The sequence below is a fragment of the Chrysemys picta genome, chromosome 2 (assembly GCF_011386835.1).
Source record: "Chrysemys picta bellii isolate R12L10 chromosome 2, ASM1138683v2, whole genome shotgun sequence".
NCBI lineage: Eukaryota > Metazoa > Chordata > Testudines > Emydidae > Chrysemys > Chrysemys picta.
In genome coordinates this window covers 137,667,753-137,688,090 of record NC_088792.1, presented here as the reverse complement: position 1 = coordinate 137,688,090, position 20,338 = coordinate 137,667,753, and the positions used below count along the sequence as shown (strand labels likewise).

At 41.7% G+C, this 20,338-nt stretch overlaps 1 protein-coding gene across 9 annotated transcripts in view; it reads right to left on the bottom strand.

Moving 5' to 3' along the window:
- Positions 1-20,338, bottom strand: part of OTULIN (OTU deubiquitinase with linear linkage specificity) — a 54,119-nt gene that overhangs the window by 13,320 nt on the left and 20,461 nt on the right. For 4 of the 9 annotated variants that reach the window (XM_005286076.5, XM_005286082.5, XM_065584244.1 and 1 more), the window contains 4 exons: positions 14,806-15,141; positions 5,510-5,586; positions 4,433-4,527; positions 1,147-1,290 (listed from right to left, as the gene is read on the bottom strand). In XM_005286076.5, coding sequence (XP_005286133.1) covers positions 1,147-1,290; positions 4,433-4,527; positions 5,510-5,586; positions 14,806-15,141 — 652 coding nt within the window. Of the gene's footprint in view, positions 1-1,146; positions 1,291-4,432; positions 4,528-5,509; positions 5,587-14,805; positions 15,142-16,356; positions 16,379-17,085; positions 17,734-20,338 lie in introns of those variants that run through there. The other 5 variants (XM_005286078.5, XM_042859883.2, XM_005286079.5 and 2 more) reach the window with 5 other exon arrangements.

Genomic DNA, 20,338 nt, shown 5'->3' with positions numbered 1-20,338 from the left:
TTGCCCTCCACTGGACTCTTCCCAATTTTTCCACATCCTTCTTGTAGTGTGGGGCCCAAAACTGGACACAGTACTCCAGATGAGACCTCACCAATGCCGAAGAGAGGGGAATAATCACGTCCCTCGATCTGCTGGCAATGCCCCTACTTATACAGCCCAAAATGCCATTAGCCTTCTTGGCAACAGGAGCACACTGTTGACTCATATCCAGCTTCTCATCCACTGTAACCCCTAGGTCCTTTTCTGCAGAACTGCTGCCTAGCCACTCGGTCCCTGGTCTGTAGCAGTGCGTGGGAGTCTTCTATCCTAAGTGCAGGACTCTGAACTTGTCCTTGTTGAACCTCAGATTTCTTTTGGCCCAATCCTCTAATTTGTCTAGGTCCCTCTGTATCTTATCCCTACCCTCCAGTGTATCTACCACTCCTCCCAGTTTAGTGTCATCTGCAAACTTGCTGAGGATGCAATCCACGCCATCCTCCAGATCATTAATGAAGATATTGAACAGGACCAACCCTGGGGGCACTCCGCTTGATACCGGCTGCCAACTAGACATGGAGCCACTGATCATTACCTGTTAAGCCCATTAGAAGGGCATTGCCCTGTTAGGCCCATAAAATAGAGGGATTATATTTATTGATAAGCATGTAGAAACTTCTGTATGCATTCTGTGCAAAGCTTTTGTCCCAAGAATAAGCATGCCTGTTGAGAAAGAGCTGTGTGGTAACTTGTAAATGCTGGCAATTCACTGTTCACAGCCCTTGGAGAGAAAGCAAAGCCATGTTGTTGGCCTAGAGGAAGACTGGCTTGCTGGGGATACCACACACAGGGGATATGGCAGGCAGCTCCGTAGCCTTAAAAAACCACTATCAGAAGGAAGTAGGACAAGGGTCCCTACCCAGAGACATGTGATGGCTGGAGACCTGAGCCCTGCCTGATCACTCCTGGAATTGAGCACAGAAAAGGAATATAGGTGCAGTTATCTCTGAAACTGTGACAATAGTACGTCCTGATTTCACCAGCATGTTGTGATGATAGCTTCATCAGTGTTTTGCGTTGCTCATGCAGTACAGCAATGAGGCCATAAGATTGCCCAATAGAGAAAAAAGTTAGTTCTTACTTATCAGGAGATATAAGTTTGAAGCATACCAACGTTAAGTCTTCACTCTGAAGCCAGTCAGGAAGTTGAGAAGTTTGGCTCAGTGCCTGGAACAATGTTGCTCTGAGAGCACAATAGTTATCACCTCGCACTCTCCTTATAGAGGTAAACTTCTGAGAAACTGCTTCATATCCCTGTATAAAAATACAAAATAAATTGCAGTAACTATGCATAAAATACATCAAACCCTCATTAATCCTGACATAACTGCTCAAATTAAATGCCCAAACAGATCTATTTAACAGTCAACAGCATTTGGCCCAATATTCCACAGACAAAGCTCAAAACGCCTTTGTTTGAGAAATCTAATAGGAATAGAAGCTATTTAAATATAAAAAAGCCACACCACATAACAGCCAAAGTGAGAAACCAAACCAATTGTAAGAAGTAGGAGTTTATTAGAAGGTTCAGGGAATTGCCAAAGTGACTTAAGGAGCACAAATCACAGACTTTCACTGAAACCTGTGCTCCTGACTCTTAGGCACTTTTGAAAATTCTACCATTGTACCTTTTGGACCAAAGAATATTACTAAAGATGTTGGCTGGACCATGTGAAATATCAGCATCAGAACTAGCACATTAATTAAAACATATAGAATGATCCTGAACCAGCTGCTTACAACCTGCAGATGTTCTCAATGCAGGAGTTGAGGCTCCCTGGCAGGTAAGGGCTGGTCCACAGTGGGGCAGGGGATCGATCTAGGAAACGCAACTTCAGCTACGAGAATAGCGTAGCTGAAGTCGATGTTTCCTAGATTGAACTAAGTTAACTTACTGCGGATCCACGCGGCGCAGGCAAGCTCCCCCGTCGACAGCGCTTCCTCCTCTCGGCGAGCAGGAGTTCCGCAGTTGAGAGGGGAGCGCTTCTGGGATCGATTTATCGCGTCCAGATGAGACGCGATAAATCGCTCCCAGAAGATCGATCTCTACCCGCCGAATCAGGCGGATAGTGTGGACCTAGCCTAAGTGTGGAGACATGTGCATTGACACTGCCTGAAGCACATTTCTGCGTAAATATAGAGGACTCCAGTTTTATAACAGTGTTAAATTAACAATTTTGTTAATTTTGCATATTGAAAAAGTAGGTTCTTCAACAATCATACAAAAATTGTCATTTTCCCCCTCATTTTTTTAATCATACCCTTTGTTCAGCTACCCTCACTCCACCCTAAAAACACTTTGTTAGATGCGTCCTCCTCCTCATCCATCGAAGTATAAACTTTTATTGGAGGTTGGGGGGAGGATTGCAAAAAAAAAAAAAAAAAAGAGTGTGTATCTAGTAATGTTCTTGCCAAGACAGAAAACACCACATAAGCCAAAAACATGATGCAGGATGGTTGTCCCATTGGCACAGGACATCCTGCATGACAGTGCTAAGAACTATGGCAATGGGTGCTTTAGAACTATACACAGACGGATTGAAAAGAAAAAACCTTGAATGGCTCTAAGCAGACTTTATTTCTGTTGAAACTGGCAGATACCAGAGGATTGCATGTTTTGTATGTGAGTATAGCAGACAGTGTTTTGACACCCAGTTGCACAAAGTATGACAAAAAACAGCCTTGCTTTAGTTCAGCTGTTACTAAGCAAAATTGCCATAGAGGTGTGTCTTGTTTACACCATACCACACACTTGTTTTATTTAATGCCTGCTTGTATTATTGTATATTTATTTAACACTGCTTGTATTTCTGCTCCAGTATCACAGTTTGTTTTGGGATGTGCTGAAGAGAGGTAATTTTTTTTTTTTAAATCATTAAACACACACCACACCACACATGTTCTTGGGGTTTTTTTTCCTATGAGTATAGCCAGTCACTCTGTTGCAGTGCACACTACCAATGCACTCACCAGCAGAATAAGGGAAGTTATCCTGAGGCATGATACCTTATAATCAATTCTGTCCTCATTTTGTCTTTTCTTGGTCAGGCCTGAACTGAAGCCCAGCAACACTACAAATTTCATTCAATGGGTCAAATTCTGCTCTCATATCTTGCAATAAGTTGCAAGAATAGAATTTGGCCTAATGACACTTAAAGCCCACTGCACAGTAACAATAAGTACTCAAGGTCAATAAAAAGGCTTTTAAAAGTGGTTTTAAAAATACTAAAAATTGTTTAGGACCTCAAATAAACAGAATGTTTAGATTAAAGATTTAAAAAATAAATCAAATTTAAAACAAGAGCTCTATTCTCTACGTTCTTATTCTTTTCTCATCCCCATAGTCTGAGCATCTTTCAGCAGTTCATTAAGCAACATGACCAATATTTATCACGTGTGGTTCATTCTCTTTTATTCTCCCTCCAGCAAAGAAGTGTGTGCATTTGAAGTGCTCTGGTAAATTTCTGCCCACCCAAAACACGTACATGTTATGTGTTCATATTGAGAAAGCAAGGCCAAAGAACTAAGACTAAGCTGAAGATCAGTTCCTCCTTTGCTTAAGTAAGAGGACCCTAAATCTAGATTCTGTATTCCCCGTACTACAGTCAATGGCATTTACAGCTAAAGCAAACTTTGGCCTTTATTTCTCTCATCAGCTCTCAGAGAAGTAAAAAGTCTTTGTCATTAAAAGGAAAAAAAAAATTATTTTATAAATCTTGTGTATTCTGTTAATGATTTTGCAAGCTATTTAGCAATCAAAACAGATTTTTAAAATTCTCCCATTCTAGATCTACCTGACAGTAATGCTGTACACCTAAAAAAAGATTAATATAAGCAAGAGAACATGCAAAAAACCGAGCCATTTTTCAAAAGAATTGAAGGCTCAGGTTAAAGTCTCAAACTTTTCTTTTTGGAAGTTATCATTTCTGGTCATCCACCCAGCCTCAGTGGCTTTCAAACTGCAAAGGAAGTGTTGGCAGCTATTTGTGATACACAGAGAGAGGGTTTAAAATTGGTGGGCAGGAATCATCTCACTGACCTGGTACCACTAACATTTTCATGACCGAGAGTATCAATTAAATAGAAATTAATGGAGATATCCCATCTCCTAGTACTGGAAGGGACTTTGTAGTTATAAAACCTTAATAAACAAAGTCTCTCTCAAAACTCTGTCTGTCACTGCCCTTAGCAGTTAAAGAAAAATAATGATTAAACTATTGTGAACAGCACGTAGCTCATACCTGGAAGCCAACTCAACATAGAAGAATCATGCACTTAATATGTGTTTCTAGGATATGGGCCTATTTTGGCAAAAAGTTACAAAAACACTTCCAAGCGGGATGGCGGGAGGGGGGAAGGGGGAGAGAAAGGGGAGGGGAGAGAAAAGCGGCCATACCTTTTTCATACGTTTTGCCGCCGGTGTATTTCCTCTCCATTCTTTTTGGCAGTACTCTATGATGTCCATTTCAGGTGCAACACTGAGTTTATTTTCTGCCAAGATTGATCACATTTATATTATTATACACACACATTAAATTAAGGAAAAGTATAAAACAAAGCTACACAATGAAGTAGTTGTACTTTATTCATCAATTCACTCCAAAATAAATCCAGTACTAATCAAAGAAGTTGATGTAGCAGAGCTCATTGCTAATAATAAAAATAGTCTCTTCTGTTAGTATCAGAAGAAAAAAAATGCTCAGGAAAGCAGAGAGCAAGCAAAAATGATGGTGTGATCCAGCAAGGAAGTGACCCCAGCAACTCCCCCTTCTCCTCCCCTCCCACCCCCCGGGGGGGGGGGGGGAGGGAAGCATGAGAAGGAAAGGGGAGACTGGTAAACTCTCTCCATCCCTCAGCAGCCAGAGAGAATGAAAGGAGAGCTTCCCTCCCTTCCCTCAAAAAGGGAAGAGACAGAGGTGCAAGAACCCCACCCACATTTATCAAACACTTACTAGTTAAGTATGGTAGGAGAAGTTTATTTCCCTAGGCAGGGCTGAGGAACACAGCCCTTCCTGGAAATCCCACAAACTCCTATTCCAAGTAGTTAGTAGCGATGCACTAGCAGTGAAGAACACGGACCATAGATCCCAGGAGCTTTCATGTTGCCTATTAGCTAGTAGTGTTTGATAAATTTTTCAAGCCCTGTTACACATGTACAAGCACAACACACAAAGGTCATCCATCATCAACTTTTTCAATTGGGTGTGAGGAAATTTTGAGAGCGAAAGAGATAAAAATTACAGGTAGACTGTAAAAGTCTGATTGTAGCCAAAGTGATTTTATATTACAGTTTTCACTGGATGAAAATGTGCATTGTGTTCAACTGTGAGCAGTAACCGCCACCACATTTACACACAGATATAGTTGAGCACAAGATCTTTGCGGATGAGGGCAACAAAGCTAGAAGTGTTATAATAATAATAAGCTATTCTACGATACGTGTGTAATGCCATAGACTAAAGTTCAAATGTACCTGAGGAGCCTGTCTCACAAACAGGTAATACTTTTTCTCTCTCTATTTCTTCTGCATCACGGTACATGTCCTCCTCACTGAAATAACATTGATACACACTTCATGTAACACCATAGATCTTGTTGGCATTCACATTTACTCCATTTCCCACTGGATGTAGTAATTTAAATCATTCTCAAAAATATTACTAGAAAATTCAATGTTTTACGATTATCTACCTTTATTATGCATTTTTAAAGGAAATAAAAATCTTAATTATGTGGTGAATGCTTCCCCCCAAAAAAGAGTTAGCTAGATCATATTCTCAGTTCCAGGACATCCATGCCAGTAATAGATTACTGCCTTCTTCCCTAAGATGTGCTCTGCTGGTGATGTGAACCCCACTGAAGACCACATGGAATGGTAAAATAAGCCCCCTTTTTATTTTGTAATTATTTTTACAATATTGGCCAACTCTAACTATGTTTAAAGGGCCTTACTGTTATTTATCATGTGTGATAACACAAGTACTGTAAAAAATATATAATAAATTAAAAATACAATACTTACCTTAACCCTATGCACAAGCTCTAACTGGGATTGAACGGCAGTAAAAAGCATGCTAAGGTGTCATACTGAGTAGGAGCCAGTAATCCATGATTGATTTGGATGTCATGAACTTAAAAGACAAAAGCATGTCTTAATACTGATGTACTGCATATTCCTCTAACGGATTCTGCCAGGCATTCAGCATATAATTACATAATAATCTGACCATAACACAACCTCAGCCTTACAAAACTTCATGAATATTTACCATCAAGCATGTTATCTACTCATTTGCTCCCGATTAGAATGGAAAAAAAATACTTTTACTTGCACTTCAAAATCTTAACACCCCCACACTGCTTGCCATGAGAAGAGGGGAAAAAAAAAAAAAAAAGTACAAGACTGCTATGTATTAGTCTCTACTAGCAATTGTTCTAGTCTATGCTTCTATATATTATTAATTAGCATCCAGTACAGTGCCCACAATATGCCTTGCATTGTTCAAACAGAAACAAAAGTAGTGTCCTGCCCCAAAGAGCTTACACCCTGAACAAGACACACAGCTGAAGGGTAGAGGGAAAAGGAACAAGAAACTGATGTGGTCAGGTGGTAACTGGATATGTTCTGTTAAAGTTTTAAGACTATGGTTTTTGTTATTTATAGCCTTAACAACATTGTTATTTATAGCTCTTTATTTCTTTTATTCAAGTCTATGCCCACTTATCTTACAAAAATGAACTACAATTTCTGAAATTATTTGCAGAAATACCTTCATGGCCTAACTCATTAGTCCTGTCCACACCAGTCTGAACATGCTAACCACAACTATGCTTAAAAAGTACAGTTATCAGGGATTTAGGACAGTTTCCATGATTGTGGGGAGGGATCTTTTTATTCTGAAAACAGTAACACCATAAACAGTCTGTTACACAATGTTATGGCATAAATTATAAGATTTGTTTTCGGAAAAACTTTGTCCTCCACTAGCCAGAAAAAAAAAAGTTAGACTCAGCTGTGGCCGAACATACTGGAGGCTAGCAAACTCATCTATAGAGCAGAAGACCTACAACAGTTTCAATTTAGACTTTCAGTCATTTAGTTTCAAGTCTTAGTAAAGTCTGCATAGCTAAATACAATTTGATTTCCAAGTTTACGCATCTATGCTTATGAATTTTAATCTCATATCTGACAGAACTGATTATCTGTACTACGTATAAAGTAGGACTCAACCAAGATTCTTCAAGGAGGCTCAAACAACATTGGAAGACACCAAATTGTTGGCATCACAACATTATCTGAATATTAACTGCTTTTAAATAGTCCTATTTAACTATTTATACTCAGAGCCATAAATCTCCTTCCTGAAGATTCAAGCAATATCAAATAGATTATAAATAGACAGAATTGTTTTCTGTGACAAATCTTGGTAAGACTGAGTTGTCTTAAGGGGAAAAGCTGTTAATCACATAAAATAGATTCTCATTAAAGATTATATATTTTGGGGTACACTCTCCACCAGCTGCGACTTAGGAACCTGAAAATAGGTTTCTGTACATGCCAAGATATGATGAAACATTTCTAACAGAAATATCACAGACAGGCTCCTTTTTTCAGTATACTTGCTCAGAGGTGTTCAGACAGCCACTAGAGTAATCCACAGTTAACAGCACAATGGCTTTAAAATAGTATTTCATCAAATATCTGTAACTAGACATATTAAAGTTTCACAACACCTTTTGATCTTGGGTGAAGACAGTAAAGCTCAAACATTTTCTGTAAATTCTCTTTGGAAACCTACTCTATTACAGCGGAGGCTGATATTGACCCTATATATGTAGGTTACCAAACTCCTTCCATTATAAGAGATACTTGCGAGTTCCACACCCCACTCCCATGCCCCTCCCCACCCAGAGTCTGCCGCAGGGAGAAAGCTCCGATACCAGATAAGTGCCTTTTCTTTGTCCTTGAAAATTCTGTTCAGTTCGGCTGACATATAAACTGAGTCACCATTTTCCTTTTGGGAGGAAGGTATGTTACCATTGAACATAATGAATTTTTAAACCTTTTTTGTTTAAAAAAAAAAAAAAAATTTTTTTAAATCTAGTAAGTTACAAGTAAGAAAACCGTATTAAAAGAAGGCTATTTAGGATGCAAAGTTGACCACTTGAAATTCTGACATTTCATAGAATCAGAACTGGAAGGGACCTCAAGAGGTCATCTAGTCCACTCCCCTGCACTCATGGCAGGACTAATTATCTAGACGATTCTTGACAGGTGTTTGTCTAACCTGCTCTTAAAAATCTCCAATGACAGAGATTCCACAACCTCCCTAGGCAATTTATTCCAGTGCTTAACCACCCTAACAGTTAGGAAGTTTTTCCTAATGTCCAACCTAAACCTCCCTTGCTGCAATTTAAGCCTATTGCTTATTGTCCTATCCTCAGGTTTAAAAAAAAAAAAAAAAAAAAAAAAAAAATTCTTCCTCCTCCTTTTAACAACCTTTTACATACTTGAAAACTGTTATGTCCCCCTAAGTTGTCTCTTTTCCAGACTAAACAAACAATTTTTTTTCCCCCAATCTTCCCTAATCGGTCATGTGTTCTAGACCTTTAATCATTTTTGTTGCCCTTCTCTGGGCTCTCTCCAATTTGTCCACATCCTTCCTGAAATGTGGTGCCCAGAACTGGACACAGTACTCCAGTTGAGGCCTAATCAGAGCAGAGTAGAGCGGAAGAATTACTTCTTGTGTCTTGCTTACAACACTCCTAATACATCCCAGAATGATGTTCGTTTGTTTGTTGTTGTTTTGGGGGGGGGGCGGCAACAGCGTTACACTGTTGACTCATTTAACCCGTGGTCCACTATGACCCCCAGATCCCTTTCCGCAGTACTCCTACCTAGGCAGTCATTTCCCATTTTGTATGTGTGCAACTGATTGTTCCTTCTAAGTGGAGTACTTTGCATTTTCTTTATTGAATTTCATCCTATTTACTTCAGACCATTTCTACAGTTTATCCAGATCATTTTGAATTTTAATCCTATCCTCCAAAGCACTTGCAACCCCTCCCACCCGGGTATTGTCTGCAAACTTTATAAGCGTACTCTCTATGCCATTATCTAAATCATTGATGAAGATATTGAACAGAACTGACCCAGAATGGATCCCTGCGGAACCCCACTCGTTACGTCCTTCCAGCATGACTGTGAACCACTGATAACTACTCTCTGGGAATGGTTTTGACCAGTTTTGCACCCACCTTATAGTAACTCCATCTAGGTTGGATTTCCCTAGTTTATTTATGAGAAGGTCATGCGAGACAGTATCAAAAGCTTTACTGAAGTCAAGATATACCATGTCTACCACTTCCCCACAACCACAAGGCTTGTTACCCTGTCAAAGAAAGCTATCAGGTTGGACGGATGCAATTTGTTTTTGACAAATCCATGCTGACTGTTACGTATCTCCTTATCTTCTAGACCGGGGTTGGCAACCTTTCAGAAGTGGTGTGCTGAGTCTTCATTTATTCACTCTAATTTAAGGTTTCACGTGCCAGTAATACATTTTAACGTTTTTAGAAGGTCTCTTTCTAGAAGTCTAATATACAACTAAACTATTGTTGTATGTAAAGTAAAGGTTTTTAAAATGTTTAAGAAGCTTCACTTAAAATTAAATTAAAATGCAGAGCCCCCCGGACCGGTGGTCAGGACCTGGACAGTGTGAGTGCCACTGAAAATCAGCTCGCGTGCCGCCTTCAGCATGTGTGCCATAGGTTGTCTACCCCTGTTCTAGATGTTTACAAACTGATTGCTTAATTATCTGCTCCATTATTTTTCTGGGTACAGAAGTTAAGCTAAGCTGACTGGTCTGTAATTCCCTGGGTTGTCCTTATTTCCCTTTTTATAGATGGGCACTATATTTGCCCTTTTCCAGTCTTCTGGAATCTCTCATGTCTTCCATGACTTCTCAAAATTAATTGTTAGTGGCTCAAATATCTCCTCAGTCAGCTTCTTGAGTATTCTAGGATGCATTTCATCAGGCCCTGGTGACTTAAAGACATCTAATCTGTCCAAGTAATTTTTAACTTGTTCTTTCCCTAGTTTAGCCTCTTCTGATCCTACCTCATTTTCACTGGCATTCACTATGTGAGACGTCCAATTACCATCAACCTTCTTGGTGAAAACCAAAACAAAGAAGTCATTAAGCACCTCTGCCATTTCCAAACTTTCAATTGCTATGCAACCTTATTCTGCTTTCCTGTGCATATATATATATATATATATACATACACACACACACACACACACACACACACACACACAAGGATACTCCTTAGTTACATGATCACATGCTATTTTTTCAATTCAGTGCACAGGATGGACAGAACTCAGTTGTGCGGTGAATGAGATTGTTTGTAAGATCTCTGCCTCATCTGCTGAAGAAGCTGGGAGGTGTGCAGTGAATGAGATAGTGGACTGAAGAAAAAGGGTAGTCTTATGGTTAAGACTGATGAACACCACATAGGAGCACTCATTTGTATCCCTGCTTCCATCAGGGTTTCTATGTGATACTGAGCAAGTCTCTTAAACCAAAGTGTTTCCAGGTAATTGTGTTTCAAAATTTCCCAGGTGCCCAACTTTAATCATCCAGGGCCTGATTTGCAGGAGTACTAAGCACTCACAAACAACTGCAGATGAAGTAAATGAGGGCTGCAGATGTTTAGCATCTCCGTCAGTAAAGCAGTGTGGTCTGGAAAAATGAACAAGAAACCAATGGATCATCTGCCTCCTGTATATCACAGGACACCAACATCATCCTGCATCCATCCACACATTAAACCCAACAACTGAAATTAGCCCAAAGTATTACACCCTCAGAAGGCTAGGCTATTCTGTGCCACGGGCAAAACAGGAGGGACCGAGGTGCACCATAGACCTAAGCACCCCACAATGGCAGGGAAATGATTAAGTGAGATATACCTAGATGATCTTGGCAGGTAACCGCACCCACACGCTGCAGAAGGTGGTGAAACCCCCCCGAGGACACTGCCAATCTGACATAGGGGGAAATTCCTTCTCTATTCCACACATGACAATCAGATCCTGAGCATGTGAGCAAGAACTAGCCAGCCAGAGAGAGTGCCACCTCAGAGCATTTGTCCACCCAGCCCGGTGTCCCATTTCTCCAGCTGTGGCCATCTTTTATCCTTCAAAGGACCAATTTAAAAAAAAATAAAAATCATAATACATTGTGGGGTGAGGGGGAGGATCCCTTCCTGACCCCCTGAAGGTGGCCAGCTGAAACCCTGAGGCATGAGATTTTAGGAACATGAGACATAAGCCAGAAGTGAGACTCAGGGCTGCTGAGCTCTGCCCCCTACCATTACGAACAACCTCATCATACAATCACACTCATACATTTGTCCTGCTCTCTCTCAAGTTGTTTTTCCCCACAACTCCTGCTGGTAAATCTAGATGTCCCGAGTACTTATATCGGTTCTGACATTCATTCATTGTGTGGCCTCAGGCAAATCTCTGTCTCAGTTTCCATCTGCAAAATGGGGATAACGTTCTCATCTCTCAGTGGAGATCAATTCATTAATGTTTGTGAGGCACTCTGATATTATGGGAATGAGTGCCCTACAAAAGGCCAGGAGGAAATGAACAACTCTGTATTCACAGCAGGCTTTGGATGGTATTCAGTAAATAGATATGGGATCAGTAAGAGTTATAAGAATAAAAATATTGGGCAGCTACCTCATTCTCTTATCACTATCCAATCTGTGCACTGAATTAGGCAGAGGGTCCTATGGAAAAAAAATGCACTGGAATACAAGCTTTAATTAACTGCCTGTATACAAAAGAACAAGGAAGGTGAACTGAAGTTAAATGAGCAACCTAACTTCTGACACTAAGTTTCCAGTGTTCAACTTGGCAGTCTAAAGAATGTGGGTTTTTTTCCAGGAACGTTTTTTGTATGTAATAGTTAATTGATTTCAGGGCAAGCTAATATCCAATTCTTTTAGGATATTACCCCACTTTCTGCTGGCAGGGTGTCAGCAAAATTGGTGTGAGCAGCACTTCCTTTAAAATTGAGAGTGAAAAACACTCAAGTTGAGTGTGCACAAAAAAAGGTTGCACCCACTGCAATTTCTGTGTGTATCTGGGTCAAAGGAAGAGACAGAAATTTCTTCTCAAAACAGGTGCCATTAGAAAACTTGAGAATACAATGGGCATAAAGGAAGATGACCTAAATAGAACAAGAACCCCAAACAGGCTGTAAGTAAAATCTTCTACTTTAAATTCAAACATTAATAGTAGTTCTTAAATAACACTTAGGTGAAGATTTTGTTCTATTGTAAAAACAGTCAGGAAGGAAGATGGTACCCAAGAACTTTAAAAGGGGGAGAAAGAGCTGCATGTTGTACACACCAGGATAAAACTAACCCCAGATATGTGTAGGACTCTTAATGGATAATATAACCGAAGTGTGAAGAGGAGAAATGGTAAGGATGAGAATACCACAAACTAAGGCAGACCAAGAATTTTCAGAGCGGACAAACATTAAAAAAAACCCTACAAATGGAGGGAAGGGGGAGACAATAGCCCAATCCTGCAAACAATTATTAATATGACTAGTCTTCATTTACTTCAACGGGACTACTAAAAAAAGAAGCGTTACCAGGACTGAGACCACAGGATTCAAAATACTGTATGAAGCATCAGAGGGGGGGGGAGGGGGAAGTTCCTGTTTTATTGCATTTTCAATACAGTTAATTACCATTTTTATTTTACATTTTTAAAAGGAGATCTTGAGGATTATGTAAATCCTTTTTAATGATGGTGATGATTAGATGTATTATTCATAATACTGATAAGTCCAGATACTCAACTACATAAGTTATATAGAAGCACAAAAGCCTTTATTACACAGCAACAGCTAATTTCAAAAATTAAAATAAATGAAAAATAGAGGAGGCTGACTTCATGAAGTCTATGAGATCAATCTATGAGAAAACAGAAAAACTATTTTGTGCTGGAAGTTTCAAATACATAAAATTGCAATACTTGTTTAAGGGGATTACTTACTTAAGTGGCAAGTTTGTGAAAACATGAAATAAGTAGCATTTTCAAGCCAATGTTCATACTTATTCACTTTTCTCAACTAAAATTAAAAATAATGCTGTTTGATGAGCGCCTTAGAAAGCACCATGAGGAAATGAATAATTTTGTACTCACTGTACACATTGGATGGTGTTTAGTAAATAAGGCATGGGTCATGGAATAATGAGGGTAAAGCACTTCCTTGCTCTACCATTTTATCAATCTATACGAAGGAAAAGGAGCAGCCACATTTATATTTATTTATTTTCTTTTCACTTTCCACTATTTATAAATACCCATTTAAAACGTCAATAGGTTCATTTCCCTAAAGATTCCCACAGGTCTCCCACTTTGAGAACACCAGTTTCTCTTTATGGATCCTTTGCAGCAAATCCTCACTCAGACAACTAGTCCCCAACTTTATCTTACTTCTCTTACTTGCATGAGATCACAGATTTGGGCCTGAGGTTTTATATATAGATATATCGAGAGAGACTGATTTTCTCTGATCCTGCTCTCACTTCAATAAGGGCTTGTCTACACTCAAAATGCTAGAGCAGCATAGCTGCGCTGCTGCAGCTATGCCAGTTGCACTTCAGTGTAGACATTACCTATGCCAACGGGAGGGATTCGCCCATCCGTGTAGGTAATCCACCTCCCTGGGAGGCAGTAGCAAGGTCGATGGAAGAATCCTTCCACCGACCTAACAGTGTCAATGCAGGGACTCAGGTTAGTTTAACACCCAGGGATGTGGATTTTATCTTATGCCAACCTAATTTTCTAGTGCACACAGGTCTTAGAGTTTTGCCTTTGTTCTTGAGGGAAGCAAAATGTTCCAAAACAGTATTTGGTCCTGCCATGCGGGCAGGGGACTGGACTCGATGACCTCTCGAGGTCCCTTCCAGTCCTATAATCTATGAATCTTCTTCACATACCAGCATTCCTCTATATTTAAGTCAAACCTTTCTTTAAAAAGTCAGGGTCAACAGATCAAAACTCTAGAAATACGCAGAGTTGGAAAAGTTCTGGGAATAAAAACTAGTTAATTAAACGAATCCTGAAGATCCAGCAGAGGGTGCTCACAAAATGATCAGCTAGTTCCCATCCAGCCATCTGCCCACCTCCCCATTTTTTCTTAATTTCTCCTTTTAAAGATTGCAGATGATGTTTAAACCCATCTACTCTTGTGGTCCTTGCAGACAGAACTTCCACTGAGTACAAAATATCAGAGCATTCTTTCACAGCGGAGACTAAGAATTTTAAGATAAAATATATTCCTATTCCCAGTAGTTAGCCCCTGCCCCTAGAATTAAGTGTTTATAAAAGATTGGTTCCTTGGTTTACAGTACCACCTTGTATTCCTACAATTCTCAAGGCCCTGCATCCAGCTTAAAGGTCTTCAAAGCTCATCAGCACTTCTAGACTGGCCAAAGGGGACTGCTATGGAGTACCAAGAGATCCATCTACACACAGGTTACTGAGATGCAGCCAAATCCCTTCAACTCAGGAAGTGAAAGATTCAAGCTAAGTGTCATGCAGCAATAATGCACACTAACTACCTACATACAACTATTAAATCCTTTGGCATTTATGCCTATTTTACTTACATTAATATTAAAAACAAATTAAAATACCTGATTTACAGCAAACTTTCAATAAAAACTCACTTGTCTACAGATGACTCCTTTGCTGAAGAGCTACTTGATGCCGACAGCTTTACTTCACAGTTTTTATGGGAATCGTGGCTGGTCAGGGATGCCTTCAGGTCATGTGCCTGAGCAGTTTTTCCATGTCCTGAATGTGCACGTTCTTTTTTGGTTTCTAACGCAGGTTTCTCTTTCTGGTCACCAGTTGCATTTGCTGAAGAAGGTTCATCACTGGGAATATATTTTTCCTTTTCATGTCTAGTCAAATTTATCATTGCAGTATCTTTCTTCTGTGTCTCTTCTGCACTAGCCGAAGGGCCAGTGGACTTGCTTGTCTTTCGCTGAAACATACCCTGGCTTTGAAATACATAAATATGTAAGGTACATTCATGAGGATGAATGAGAATATTTTTGCCAAAGGTACAATGTTTTGACACAAAATATCTCCTGGCTGTCCTCAATGTCAGAAAATTTGCATATGAAGATGTATTAGATCTAGCCAGCACAGGATTCTTAGCTACAGTGTCTATTTTCTAACATGATGGTTCTCAAACTTTTTCATTCTACAGTCTACTGCTTGCCTTAAGCTAAAGTTGCTCTCTTTAAACACCTGCCATTTCATATACCAAGTATCCCCTAAGACGCCATTGGAACTAACCAATAGTCATTCACAAGTCTAAGAATCACTATTCTATTGCTTTATCCATTTCAGTTTTAAATTACTCCAGAGAAGGGACTTCTAGTGCTTTATAGATATTACAGAAAAATTTATATGTATCAGAAATAAAAATACAAACCCAGAAATCATTTCTAATATTGTGAAATGTATTTACAATAATAGACATGAATTGCACCTCCTTCCTGACACTTCTGTCCTTATTTCCTGCTACACTTCTCCTTGCTTTATACATTGTACTTTAGCAACTCTCCTATTGTTCCCTTTAGCGTTTGCCTTATCACTCCTACCATTTGGCAATCTCTCAATTAATGAATCCTGAGTCCAACTCCTGCAGGACATTTCTGAAAATCTACATATTCTGCTAAACCTGATAGACTAAAATGATGTCTGTTTATGTATTTTACCTCTCCATACCTTTAGATTGCAAACTTTCTGAGGGAATGGATTATAATTATTGAAATGCCATTTACACTTTTGGCTCTACATAAAAGGACACTGTGAAATCTGATCAGCTTTAAAAATTTAATTAAAAAGTTTCAGATACTAGATTTTCCCTGGACTTCATTGTCATTTTTGTCTCCCAAACTTTAAAAAATGTTTCTCTCTCAAATGTTATTTGAAGACCCCAAACAGGGCAAACTGAATATAGGGCAACAGTGAAATTGACTATATGCAAACTAAACCAAATGGGAAAATGTCTGTATCCACTTTACTATTTCAGTTATGGTAATTTTCAGCATCACTTGCATCTTGTAATAGCAGCAGGTAAAATATGTACAAACAAGTTTTAAGTTTGTCTCCATTTAAAAAAAAAAAAAAGGGAAGGTTTTTACTTCTTTAATAACCCTAAAACAGCCTTCTCTTGTTTTCATTCTTACCCTTCAGACACTTACCCATAGATAGGATGCTCTGGTCCTATTAGTTGACTCTTAATAAGGGAACAAAACAGTAGACTTTGTCTAAGTCACATGACAGCTCTGTGCTTCAATTATTAAACTGAGATTAAGTAACTAAAATGGGTGTGCTGAGGATTAAATTGAGGTTTGTAATTTACCTGTAAATGTTAAATGCCAAGATTTATAATTATTCTAAATACAATATTCTAGTTAATTTATAATCTAAATCTACTTCTAGTATAAAAGGCAATTTTAACAGAATTTATAAAACTTTCCAACAAGGTTAATGCAAAGTGTTACACCTTTTAAATCACGCAATTCTATGCATCTGGTTCCCGTTCCAATCTAGTATTTATTTATAGACTATTCAATCCTGACATAGAAAAGGAGTAAACAAATGTAAAAGAACACTCAATACATGACAGGTTTCAGAGTAGCAGCCGTGTTAGTCTGTATCTGCAAAAAGAACAGGAGTACTTGTGGCACCTTAGAGACTAACAAATTTATTAGAGCATAAGCTTTCGTGGACTGCAGCCCACTTCTTCAGATGCATAGAGTGGGACATATATTGAGGAGATATATATATACACACATACAGAGAGCATGAACAGGTGGGAGTTGTCTTACCAACTCTGAGAGGCCAATTAAGTAAGAGAAAAAACTTTTGAAGTGATAATCAGGATAGCCCAGTACAGACAGTTTGATAAGAAGAGTGAGAATACTTACATGGGGGATAGATGCAATGTTTGTAATAGTCTCCGCTAATATTCCTCCAGTGTGACTTTAAAGAGAAGCACAAAACCCAAGAAGCGTTTGAAGAAAACCCCGTTTCTCTCGCTCTCTCCCGCTTGAAACTGCGCAGGGAGTGAAGGACTCACCGTGCCGGGAGCCCCCCGCGCGGTCTGTCCCTCCGCTGGATCTCCGGGGGCTGACCGGGAAGCCGAAGTCACGCCAGGCTCGCTGCAAGGCGGCCTCTCAGCACAGGCCTCTTCTCCGCGAGACTTTCCTTAGCCTCCCGCAGCAGCAGCAGCTCTCGGCGCCTGCTCACTCGCCTCAGCCGCGGCAGCTCCGCGCCGAGAAGCGGCCCGGGGCTCTTGCTGGGCCACAGCGGCTCTAAATGTCATCGAGGGGGTGTTCGGGGGCTCGCGGCGGGCGCCCGCTCTGCTTTATTTTGGGCTGTGCGCCGGCTGGGAGCGGGCTTCCGCCGGAAGTGTTTGCTTCTTGTTATGCCCCATGCAGGTTCTGGGGCGGCTGAGGAGGCGGTATGTGCTACTCACCTTCCCGGGTTCACCCGTCACCTCCCTCCCTCGGACTCCCGGGAGATGACTGACGAAGCCGGGACGCTGAGTAGCAGATACCGCCTCCAGCCGCCCCGGAACCTGCACGGGGCATATAACAAGCTCAGCATTTGCATTCTCCAGGTGTTTGTGGGGGGCTCTGAGGTCTGAACTTCAAGCTGCAGTCACCCAAAACAGCGGGTGCAGCTGTTCCCCGGTCAGCCTGTGACTGTGAGGAGCAGGAGTGAGAGGAGGCACTGAGGGGTGCAGTCCCAGCCCAAGTAAGGATGAAACCCGGCTGTCTAAGGGGAGCCACAGCCCCCCCAGAGTGGGATGCTACAGCCCGGAAAAGGTGCATGGAAGCCCACTGAGCCTGCAGGGAAGACGCTGCATTGCAAGTCCCACTCCCTACCCCAAGCTCCTTGCAGGTTGGGTTGGGGGGCAGATGCTGTATGCAAGTCCCACTCCTCTACCCCTTTTTTATTTCTAGGACTAGTTTTGCTGCATACAACATTGTTACACATTACACTTTCTAAAATAATAGATTTGTGTGTATTTACATTATTACTAAAAAATATGGAATTTGTATAAATATTCCCACTTCCCTCCCTCTGAAATGGGTTGGGCTTGTTTTGAAAGGCAGAGCCATTTTTATTTTTTTTGAGACTTGGCAAGAAACACTCCCTTGCTCATTTCCACAGGTGACTGATTTCAGCTTGCATGTCAGAGAGCTCTGCAACATGTAAAGAGTTACCGAAACAGGAACATTAGTGTTGGTCGTTAAGCCTGGAAGGATTTTTATCAGTAAACATGAGTCAACGCTGATTTCACCATACATGCACAGACCAACAGAAAAACATTTCCAGCAACAGTAATCAAAACATACAGCTAGGCAATGTAAGAAAAACACTGCTTGAGAACTGCTCAGAGATGGTCATTAAATAATTATTGCCTCACATGCGCACACAATTTCCTACAAGTGTGAAAACATCAAGTGATAATGGTGCTTAAAAAAGACCATCACTATTATCTGCTAGGCTCACAGCTATTGAAAGTCCCACTCCTCTACCATTCCGGCCTGGAGAGCAGCAGTGGCAGGTGACCCAGCCCCAAGGCAAGTGAACAGCCCTGGTGCCAGCCAGGCCCAGAGGGGCTTTGCCTCCCACTGGGGCCGAGGAACCGGCTCAGCTACATTCACCATCACACAGTGACCTGATCAGACCAGCCCAGTTCAGTGGAGACCCTCCCCCACGTGGGGGCCGGGGACAGAGCAGGGGAGCTCCCTCAGCACAGGGCCTACTCCTACCTGTTTCCTCAGCCCCCTGCCTCACATCAGCAGACGGGGGAGAAGGGGTCTTGATGTCAGGCCCATGGTCCTCATGCTACAACAGCGCCCTATTACCAGTCACCATGACAACCCCCCGACACACTTGGACCTCTGCATCCAGGGGTGCTCCCAGCTCAGACTGGCCACCCCATGCAGCAACCATGGCGCGAGACGGACAAAGAATGGAGCTATCTGCCAGCAGCCGAGGGGTTAAACTGCAGCGCTCCCTCACCCAGTGCAAACGCATTGCGCGTCACGTCACATCCCTCCCCCCTTTTGCTCTTATGCGGCGTCCAAAGTTTTTGGCAACAACTCCAATTGCCCATGTGACATCGCAATCTGCAACTTTGCTGATACGGAGCGTGCTCAGTAACACGCATTAAAGCCACCCGGTGCCCTCACATGGGCAGGGTTAGGCCGCGCTCTCTGCTGTGCGGCCAGGGCGGAGGGGAGGGCCGGGGGGGACTTACTGCACAAGTGGGTCAAGCAGCTGTGGTCAGGGGGCAGTATCAGGAACTCATTTGCATTGGTTTGGCAGGGGACACAGTGCTGACCTAACCTAGTTTGCCTTTTGTGAAACTATCGTGTCTTATCTCCACTATATTTTTACAGTGGGAAAGCTAATGCACGTTCGTTACCCCACAGTAAAAACATTTTCTTAGCAGTGAGGAGACACACTATAATGCTGACTCAGAGATGTTAAATGCACCATTATTGTTTGTGGCTTGACAACTCTGATACTGACTGTGGGGAGGACATAATCAAAAGCATTTGCATCTGAATGTCTGCCGTGTGTGTGGGTGCACGTCCGTTTTCCCCCCTCAATTTCCCTTATTCCCTTCCCTTTTCTTAGTAAAGGCTGGTTTACATAGACATGCTAAAGCTGTGAAGTTAATGCCCAAGCAGGCCTGAGGCCCAGCCCACCCGCCACAGCTGCCCTGAGCTCTGGGCTACCGCCTGACCCAAACAGGCCCTGGCCTGCCTGCCACAGCCACTCCAGGCTGCTGGCCGGCCCAAGCTGGCCTAAGCCACAGCCAGCTGGCCAGTCTGAGCTGACCTGAGCACTGGCCCGCCAGATGACCCCAGCCTCCCCGAGTCCTGGGCCAGCCCAAGCTGCCCTGAGCTCTCACACGCTTCGGGGGAGGGAGGTGGAGTGAGGTCAGGAAGAGGAGCAGCATGGGTGGGGCCATGGGGGAAAAACAGGAAGTGGGAGCAGAGCCTCAGGGCAGGCCTTATTCTAGGCATCCAGATGCCTATCTCCCACCAAATCCCCAGAGTGACTCACCAATCAAGGCAGATAGGCTGGCAAATGCCTATTTTGTGGGTTGGGCCCAATCTGGTAGGAGTGCTCAGAGGCTGCCTACTAGATGGGGTT